Raw genomic sequence first — 11,234 nt, 5'->3', positions numbered from 1 at the left:
AATTATAGATAAAACACAAAAATCTATCTTCGAAAAAAAGGACGAAAAAACAGATTCTACTATTTTTTTTAATATACTGCAGATATTTACTGTTTTTACAATTTAGTGACAATCCTCGTGCAAGAGTTACCCAGTTAATTATATTTACAAAAACTTTTTTAGAATATCATATTCCGTTTCAAGTCTTTTTGTATCATAATGGGTATCAAAATAATCGTCCTTTTACGACGAATCATAATTTTTAATTTGTTACATGCTTGCGTTATAACGTTAAATTTAAATGTTATAAAAATAATTGATCATTAAAATATTTGAATATTTTACTCATGAAAAATTTAAAGAAAAAATTCATAAATAAATCATTGAAATCCTTTACTGAATTTTGTAAATCTATCAATGACTTGGACATTGTGGTGCTGTTGTCACTGACATTTAATTTAGTGTACGTTAGATGTGGTGAAAAAGTTTATGCTCATTGCACTCTTTTACCTAGACTTAGTGCCAAATGTATGCATACATATATGTGTAGATGTTTTTATATTTGTTATTTTTTTTATCTTTTATCAATATTTTGTAATAAATACTTTCAAAATCCATTTTCACTTTCTTAGAAAACATTGAATTGCCGCACAGTTAAATTCCGGAAATGAAAACAAAATTATGTCGGAAATGAAAACAAAAAATGTCGGAAATGAAATAAAAAAATGTCGGAAATGCTATGCATATTTCCGGAAATGAAATGAAGCGGTATGTATAGTTTCCTGTTAGTTAGGGACGGTAGAACGCCTAATTTAGGTCTATTGTCTGACCAGTCGGTGTACTGTACACTGTTAATCTATTAATCTTACCCCGTTTCTTAATGTGTATGAATCTGGTCGGATGTCATGTTTAATCTGATCGGCTGTGTCCTTCTGAAAATCGATTTTGAAATAACAATCAATGAAGACCGACTATATTTTGACAGATACTTACCGCTGCATTAAAAAAAAAATTACGAATTCAAATTATTCATGATGTAAAAGACATTTGTATAGCAGTAGCCCCGCCACCCCCCCCCCCCCAAAAAAAAAAAAGACAGGGATTTTTTTTCATGAAAACATATGACTTTAAGTTATATTCCTGTGAATTCTGTAGCGGAATAATGCTTTTAACACATGTAATAAAAATACCATCTTTCTAAATAAAGGAAATTTCATTTTGTGTTCATTTATAAATATAATTTTAAGAATAAATTAATTTTCGGTAGTGAAAAATTAAGATGTTTCAGAGGGGCCTGCTCCCGGCGTGTAATAATAAATTATTTATTTTAAAAAATCATATACACTAATATTAAAAAAAACCCATGTAATAATTATTTATTCAAAAAAATAATATACGGTACTGATGAAGTTTGTCTTGTTTTATTTTTACTGTAAATTATTTTTTTTTTAAATATTAGACACCGGGAGCAAGCCCCTGTGATTGAGTTTTGATACGGTTTTTCTGATCTCGGCAATAATTGTAGTAGAATACAGATTATATATTACTTTCATGGCTAATAAATAATTTAAAGTGTATTTATATTCATTAGTTTAGTTCAACTTGTGGGTAGAATTCTATCATTTTATTTTTTTTATTTACAAAAAAGAAGGTAAAACTGCTGGATGGCTTAAAACAGTGTTGTGGATCGGCGGACAGTGTCCAAGAAGACGCCACGTCAACCAAAACGAATGTAGGTGGCAAGAACACAACAGGTCATTTCCTTATCACAACTGGTACCCTGGTGATCCTAGTGGTGACGGACCATGTGTACTTCTTATCAAAAATGGGCAATGGATTGACTATGATTGTGGCCAAACACGTTTTTATTTATGTGAAAAGGCTGCCTAATTGAGTATTTCTCAAATATTTTTAGTGATGAGTTTTCAAACTCGTAAACCCGAAGTTTCGTTAAATGAACCTGGTTCGAAGTCATATTATTCCTTTCTTTGTTTTACCTAAAATTATTTCCAATGTCTAATAATTATTATTAAAGAGAACTAAAAAAAGACTGAAATATTTATTCATTTATTTCTCTTTGTTTCATTGACATATTTTTTGTCCCCCACTTGAAAAGTGGGGGATATTAATTTGGGTTTGTCCGTCCGTCCGTCTTTCTGTCTGTCTGTAACGCTTTCGTTTTGTTTAGCTTTTGCAATGAAATTTAGCATAGCAACTCCCTATGGACCAAAAAGAAGCCTATTGAATTTGAGGTCAAAGGACAAAGGTCAAGGTCATAAGAAAGAAAATTCTGTCTGTTAAAATACTTTCGTTTCCACATGAAATTTCTAGAACCATTTGAACTATTGCAATGAAATTTTACATATCAACTCTCTGTGGCCTAATGAAGACCCCTATTGATTTTGAGGTCAAAAGGTCATAGTTCAAGGTCGTAAATTTATACACTCTGTCTGTGTGTAACACTATCATTTCCAGGCGATATTTCAAGAATACTATGAGCTTATGCAAAGTAATATTATACCAAAACGCCCTAGGACCTATCTCACCCCTCTCAAAGTGCCCTTTTGTTTTATTAGTATTTATAGTATTACATGTCGCTATTTTAGCACAGATGCATTAGTTATTGCGTATAAAAGGGTTGTCGGTTGACTTTATGTTCTTATTACATCTATAAGAACTGTTTAGTAAAGGCTAAGTAAATCAAACACCATGGATTGTGTAAAATTTTGACAATACCGAACATGAATAATTATATACATGTATGTGACTTCACTTCTGCATATTCTTGACTCCAGGTAAAGCGACTCTGTAATCTAGTGGTATGTTTCTCGCTTCCCATATGAGAGGTTCCGAGATCAAGACCCGGATGGACCACTTTTTTTTTTAGAAATACTTATTTTTTACTAAATCATACTAAATTTACGAGGTCTGGCTTGTACAAACTCATAAAATCATCATAGCAGTGTGGTAAAAATTCCATATAAAAAGAATCTTCTATACACATAATAAAGAATAAGCAATTAAATATTTATATCCATAATGGTATATTTTATTTGCTTCAGTATACATTCATGTATACATTTAATAATTCTACAAATTCAAGGAGGGGGACCGCGTCCCCCTCGAACTGCGCATTTTTTACTTTTTCTTTAGGCGGAGGACACAAATTCTCTGAATTAGCTTGTCATAATATGAAATATCTGTCTTCCGGTAAGCAGACGTTAGACTTAAGCCTACTGGAAGGTTACACAGTGGTACAGATATGATCTTCGCTCAAAAATGAATGGTAAGTTACAACTGGAAATTACATTTTTCTTTTTATCAACGACTGGCATACATTGTTAAACCCCTTGCTTAAAAAGCTAGAGGGTATAGAGTACTGTAGATTCCTAATTATTAGTGAGAAATCAATTATTGCGTAATTTCGCCAAAAGCGTTAAGCGCGAGTAGTATAAGCATCCTGGATGAGCATGTGTCGTATTCACGAAAACGCTGTGTCAGGGTCAAATACTCTTCATCTGTTGATGTAGTACAGCTTAATCCCTATATTACAATAGATGGGATATTTTAATATATATTTCTGTCTGGAATTCATGTCAAGAATTTGATCTCTAGTTACTGTGGATTGAATATTTGAAGAGATCCATAAAATCATTTTGTAGTTCACTTCGGGATATATACGTACTGTAATTTATGTGAAAAACTTTTATTTCACTTGCAGAAATTTTGCATTTGTCTATTGGAGTTTTATGAAAAGACTTACTTTTACAATCGACAACTGACTTTTACAATTAAAACATAGACAAACTCCAATTACTTAAACGTAAAAGTCAGCTGTCGAATGTAAAAGTAAGTCTCTTCATAAAACTCCATTACAAAGCCCATTCATTCTGTAATTCAGATTCAATATACATGTAAATTAAAATGATGAAATCGCCTTGGTGTTCAATAATTTATTTACACGGCACAGTTTTGGCTGGCTCCGCCCATCGGTGTATCTCCAGTTATTGTACACTTGACTTCAAAGAAAAAACACCGCAGCCATGATACAAAATTTTATCTTTCATTCTTTATAGCTTATCTCGCATAAGACAAGCTGATGAGCGTAGGTATAAGAACGATAATTAAATCATGATCATGTTTGAAAAGAACAGGTTTGTCGTTTTGAAAAATTTCACGGACTTGATAATTTTTGTATAGTATTTGAAAGGATATGCTTGACCTGTATGCTTAATACACTGTAAATGTCATGCGTCATCCCGAATTTTTTTTACACAGATATCATATGTTTTAATACCTCCCCCCCCCTTATTGATTCAACAAAATAGTAGCAAGAATGGACTTTGTAAACCATTCCATCTGAATGAAACATTCTTGAATGGGACATTAAACAAAATACGAACGTACAAATACATATCAAATGTCCAAAATAGCCAATCTTCATGTGTCACTTTTTCTCTGTATAAATAATAGCATCTATATGTGTATACAAAATACATGCCTTTATTTTACGAGAAAAATATATTTGAAGGGACCTATTCACTAGTTTATAGGTCCCAAGTATTTGCTAATTGAACGTTGGCTTTCATTGGTCGGGTGTGGTTGACACATCAAGTGTTCTATATAAAAGGTCGGGTTTGTTCTTCATATTCCTTTTTCCTGAACCTTTCAAAGGTAAAAAGACGCATAACAATTGCTTGCAAAAAATACATGAGATGTTGTTTTTTAACTTTAAAACCCGCCTTCCCACTACCTTTATTGATCGTTCCATTTTCTCTAAATAAGAATGATATTCTGCTGCTTGGTTTTTTGCTTTATTTTGCAGTGAAACAGCTTCGATCTGCACGTCCGAGATGAATACCTTATACCCATAGCAAAATATTCTGGTGCTGTCTAAGGAGAAATTAAAGTGAAGAGTCTACCCAATGATGTCCATATCAAGTCTAATGTCAGGTTTAAGGATTGTGCTAAACGTGAATTTGTCTGAAACGTGTAATAAACTGTCACTTTGTTGAAATGCTAATGCTAGTGTAAGCTAAGCTAGTAGGCTTACTCTTGGTGACATTAATATATACTTTAGAGCTGTACTACATACTACAAGTTTGAAATATGACAAATGTTGATATTTGAAGTTTGAGATATTAATGATATATGTTATGCAAGATTTGATAAAAATAAGTTGATATGCTTGATATTTGGAATTTGATATATGACATATTGATTTGATTGATTTGAACAGTTTGCATGTGTTCGGTAAGCAAGGGACATTTAGAAAAAAAAAACACACATTGTTGATGTTTGAATTTAGTGGGTTCGCCCAATTGAAATGACGTCGCACAATTTTGTATTCTGCCAAGGCCAATACTCGCCACAATAAATAAGTTTAAATTCTATATTGAGTTTTGTGTCATTTACTCTGTATAAATAATGACATCATTTGGACTTTGTCATACACGTATGATCTTTTCTAAAATGTCAGTTAGAACTTACGTATTACATACAGTTACCTTATTAATCCTAACAAAAATATTCTAAAGTTTACTTAAATAACTATATTTAACTATAGAGATAAGTTTGATTTACCAAAGCAATAACTATAAATACATTAATTTGCTATGGCGAAATCTTTGATTTACTATAGTGATTATGTTGGACACTTTGATTTATTCGAAAGATGGCTTCGACACTTTGAGTTATTATAGTTAACTAAAATACACTATGGTAAATTATATTTTACTATAAAACTTTTAATAGGGAAGTAAAATTCAGACAGACGGCTTAACATCCTTACAAAATATGGCAAAAAGTAAGGTAGAAAGTCTTGATCTTCATTCAAATTCACGGACTTGAAATAAATAATAGCATCTTGTCATTAAGATGATAACTGAATTGCGTCAATTATTTAGACAGTAACAAAATAAAACCATTGGTTCAGGTTAGAAATCATGTGAGTAAGGCAATAACAGAATCAGGTCATTAAAGAAGTATGCGGAACGCAGTATCGAGTCAAAAATCAAGGGTGATAAACTTGTATTTACGCAAAGCAACTCCGTTTACCGAGAGAAAGTCGGACCTTTGCCTACCGCAGACGAAGTGATCACAGATGACGTGGTAAATACTGCCGTTAGTACAGGGAAGTCCATAGAAGATAACGGGAACCGGTTCATAGCACACGCTACACAGGTCGACTCCTACAAACAGATCAAGAAATCGCTGGTGGATATCATGCGTGTCGAGACTGTGCCAAGCGGGAGTCACAATATTTACGCCTACCGTTTCTCAAGTTGTGATGGAGTGGTGCACGAAGGTTCAAATGACGATGGCGAGCATGGAGCCGGTAGGTTGCTATTAAAAACGCTTGCCGATAACGAAATTAACAATGCACTTGTAGTTGTGTCAAGATGGCACGGAAATAACATCGGACCCCGTCGCTTCTCGCACATTAAGGAAGCAGGTCTCGGTGCGGCAAAGAAGTTACCAGTCTCAGTTTGATATAGCTTTCAATCTCGCATAAAAGGTGAATTCCGACTGTTATTTGAGTGGACCACTATCTTGAACCAATCTTATTACCGATAATAGTGTTTCAAAGTGAAATAATCATCAGGTGTGTTTATTGAAATATTCCGGAATATTTTTTTCTACCTAATTATTCCGGCTTCTTTTGAAATGTTGTATTTCCTGTTTTGTTTTTCGCATTTGGTAAACAATTTTCTTTTCATTTCAAATATTGCCTGGTGTTAACATAATATGTGAATATATTATTTGTCTTAAATACCACATAACAATTGGGGAATCTATGCCCATAGTCTCCATAATATCAAACAAATATACATTATCTAATTGATACAAAATAGTCAAGTTATGATTTGTTTAAAACCAGAGTTTTCTCTGTTATTGTTTAAGTTATTAAACTTTTATCATAACTTTCTATGCTCATATCCTTTTTCGCTATTAAATAGAAAAGTCTTTGTGCATAGTATTCTCTACAATCCGTTAGCATTTTTGATTTTTATAAATGTGCCTACTTCCAATTTATTATCATAACTTTTAAAAAGATTTTAGCAAAACCCCCCTCCAAATAATCAACAACAAGAGGCATGTCTTTTTTTTCCATACTTTTTTCCACTTTTTTCCAAATATTTGTTTTTGACAACTGGGGGTCAGCATTATTCATATTATCATATAGACATTTATGGGACATAGGGAAAATAACATAAAAATACTGTCAGTAAACTGCCAAGGCCTGGGGGATATAGATAAAAGAGGTGATGTTTTCAAAAATCTAAAAGCTAAGAAATGTAATGTTTATTTTCTTCAAGATACACATTTTGTGGAAAAAGATGAGAACATGATAAGAACACAGTGGGGGTATAAAGCTTTTTTTAGTTCTTTTAAATCCAATTCAATAGGAGTTGCTATCTTATTTAATAACAATTGTGAAGTAAAAATATGCAACGAGTTTAAGGATAATGAGGGAAATTATCTTATTTTAGATGTCATCATTGAAGACTTACCTTTTTTATTGATAAATATATACGGTCCAAATTGTGATAGACCCAATTTTTTTCTAAGTTTGCTTAATACAATAGAGGAGATAAACTGTTCTCAACACATTGTTATTGCAGGTGACTTCAATTTAATTTTTGATAAAGAGTTAGATTCAACGAACTACAAAAATTTAGATAATCCTAAATCACGACTTGAAGTTTTAAAACTTATGGATGCTTTAAACCTAAAGGATGTATATCGTGAAAATAACCCAAACTTAAAAAGATTTACATGGAGACGAAAAAACCCAATTAAACAAGCTAGGCTTGACTTTTTCTTAATATCAGAATCTTTGTTTACCATGACTCCTTCTGTAACTTACGAGAATAGTTATCGTTCTGATCACTCACCAGTTGTGTTAAGTTGTAAGTTAAATGAGTTCATAAAAGGAAGAGGATTCTGGAAATTTAATAACTCTTTACTAACTGATAAGGAATTTGTTAAAAAGATAAAATATAAGATTGAAGAGGTCAAAGTTCAGTATGTATGCCCTGTTTACAATATGGAAAGACTTAGCTGTCTAGGTAATGATGATATTCAATTTACTATTAGTGATCAACTTTTTCTTGATATTTTACTAATGGAAATAAGAGGAAAGTCAATCTCTTATTCCACTTACAAAAAGAAGGAAACAAATGAAAGAGAAAAACAATTAGAAAAAGAAATATTTGAATTAGAACAAAATTTAACAGAACAGTCAATAAATGAACTTGCAGAAAAACAAACAGAAATGGAAGAAATAAGAAAAAAAAAGGTTTAAAGGACATTGTATCAGGTCAAAGGTTAAATGGATTGAGGAAGGAGAAAAACCATCAAAACACTTTATTAGTTTAGAATCAAGAAACTATGTCAGTAAGCAAATTCCAAAAATAGAAAGAGATGATGGATCATTTGTTTCTACTCAGAAAGATATTTTAGAGGAAACAAAGTCTTTTTATGAAAGTTTATATAAAAAAAGGGAAAATGTTGAATCTGAAAATATTCATGAAAAATTAAAAAATTATAAAGATATTCCCAAGTTAAGTAAAGAAGAATCAAATAGTCTTGAAGGTCCAGTGACAAATTCTGAAGTTCTTAATTTCCTAAAACAAATGAAAAATGAGAAGAGTCCTGGCCCCGATGGATTTACTTGCGAGTTTTTCAAATTTTTTTGGAAAGATATAGGTTCTTTTATTACAAGAGCAATAAACAATTCATATGATCTAACACATTTTACAGAGTCAAATAAACTTGGAATTATAACTTGTTTTCCAAAATCAGGAAAACCAAAACAGTTTTTAAAAAACTGGCGGCCAATTAGTCTACTAAATGTAGTTTATAAAATAGCTTCAGGTTGTATTGCTGAACGAATGAAAACAAAATTAGATACATTAATCAATAGAGACCAAACTGGATTTATAAAAGGAAGATTCATAGGGGAGAATATTAGATAAATATATGATTTGATGCATTATACAGAATTAAACCAAGTACCTGGTTTACTAATGCTTATAGACTTTGAAAAAGCATTTGATACAATTTCATGGAAATTAATATATCAAACATTGGACTTTTTCAACTTTGGGCTCTCCATTAAAAAATGGATTGAGACTTTCTACAGTGGTATTAAATCATGTGTAATACAAAATGGTATTATTTCAGACTATATATTTCCTCAAAGAGGCTGTAGACAAGGTGACCCAATTTCACCATATCTCTTTCTGTTATGTGCAGAAATACTTGGAATTCTTATTCGAAATAATAAAGACATTAAAGGCATAACAATCGAAGGCGAAGAATATAAACTTTCACAATATGCCGATGATACATCCCTTATTTCAGATGGTTCACCTACCTCAATGGATGGTATTCTACGAGAACTCGATTATTTTGCAAATATTTCGGGTTTAAAAATTAACTTCTTAAAAACAAAAATGGTTTGGATTGGAAGTAAGAAATATTCCAAGGAAGTTTTTCACCATTCTCGGTGGAAGCTTGATTGGGATAATTCAAACTTTGATCTGCTAGGAATAAAATTTTCAGTTAATCTGGAGGAAATGCTTGAATTAAATTACATGTCAAAATTAAATGATATTAAAAAACTCCTATGTAGTTGGAGTATGAGGAAACTTACCCCAATTGGTAGATTAACAGTAATTAAAACTCTTATAATACCAAAACTAAATCATCTGATTCTTACACTACCAAATCCTAAACCTGAATTTCTAAAAATGTTTGAGACAGAGTTGTTTCATTTTTTATGGAATAGTAAAATACATAAAATAAAGAAAAATGATATAATTCAGGACTATAAATATGGAGGGCTGAAAGTGATAGATTACACAGAATTTATTTCTGCACTTAAATCAAGTTGGGTTAGAAGACTCATTCACTCAGATGCAAAATGGGTAAAGTTGTTTAAAGCTGAACTAAAAACAGACATTGAAAACATGTGGATAAGGGGCTCAGATTACATTCTAAACTTAGCAAAGAATTAAACAAACAATTTTTGGAAAGAGGTCCTTAATTCCTGGGTAAGACTTATAAATATAAACCAAGAAAACAAAACATGTGTTATTAGAACATATATGGAATAACCCACGTATAATGATTAATAGAAAATGTTTTTTCTGGAAAAACTATTTTGATGAAGGCATTGTCTTTTTAAATGACCTTTTTGATAATGATGGTAACTTTTTAAGCTTCGATACCATAGTAAACTTAAAAGTGAAAACAAATTTTGTTGAATATAATGGTCTTAAGAGGGCTATATTAAAAAGACTGAAGTATGCAGGAATAGAGGACATTAAAAGATTAAAGGTTATTGGACCAAATATTCCACATTCAACTTTCATTTTTTATAGAAGTAATAAAGGGTGTAAAGATATGTATAAAATATTTATAAATAACAAGAGAGAACCAATCAGTTCTCTTTTAAAATGGAATGAAAATAATGTTTTCTTTGATGAAGCAGATTGGAATAAAATATTTGAACTTCCTTTCAAAGTTACTCAGGAATCCAAATTTCACTGGCTCCAATTTCAAATATTACACAGAATTATTCCAACAAATTATTATCTTTTTAAATTGAAGTTGATTGACTCAACAGCCTGCACTTTTTGTTTAAGTGACTTAGAAACAATTGACCACTTGTTTGTAGAATGTTTCAAAGTAAAAGATTTATGGTGTAGGATTGAAGAATGGGTTTTGGACAAATTTGAGATGCATTGTAGTTTTGAGAACAGAAATATTTGTAAATTACAAAACTTGATTATACTTACTGCAAAGCAATTTATTTTTGCAAGTAAATATAAAAGTATTCCAAAATTAAGTATCGACATCCTAATAAAGAGGATTATAGAGAGAATTTTTATAGAAAAGGTGTTGTTATTACAAAGTTGCAAATATATGGAATATGAAAGGCACTGGCAAAAAATCTGTCATGTACTTTGAAAAAAAAATAATTTGTTTTTATGGTAAAATGTAATTAGATGCTAATTTTAAGGATTTACATTAGCTAATTATAAACATTTGAATGCATTTTTCTACTACTGCTGACCCCCCCCCCCCCTGTTTTTTTAAATAAAATAAAATAACTTTCACATATACAAGTAAACTTTGTACTGCTGTAAACGAACGAAATTATCAAGACATTTATCGTGTATATGTGTTTATATGCTTTGCTTATATATATATGTATAGTCTGCTCTGTGTACTTGTGAAAGTCA

The 11,234-nt window shown here is 31.1% G+C and overlaps 1 protein-coding gene across 1 annotated transcript; it reads left to right on the top strand.

The window, feature by feature from the left end:
• Positions 1-4,110: 4,110 nt before the first annotated feature.
• Positions 4,111-6,545, top strand: LOC134275486 (protein IMPACT homolog). The gene is made up of 2 exons (XM_062757769.1): positions 4,111-4,133; positions 5,946-6,545. The coding sequence occupies exons 1-2, from the start codon at positions 4,111-4,113 to the stop codon at positions 6,469-6,471; spliced, it is 549 nt and encodes a 182-aa protein (XP_062613753.1). The 3' UTR covers positions 6,472-6,545.
• The last annotated feature ends 4,689 nt before the right edge of the window (positions 6,546-11,234 follow it).

The sequence above is a fragment of the Saccostrea cucullata genome, unplaced genomic scaffold (genome assembly GCF_032062105.1).
Source record: "Saccostrea cucullata isolate Sc308-1 unplaced genomic scaffold, CSIRO_AGI_Scuc_v1 ctg7101, whole genome shotgun sequence".
Classification (NCBI taxonomy): domain Eukaryota; kingdom Metazoa; phylum Mollusca; class Bivalvia; order Ostreida; family Ostreidae; genus Saccostrea; species Saccostrea cuccullata.
Note: the sequence above shows the minus strand (reverse complement) of the source record. Positions and strands in the feature narration are given on the sequence as shown.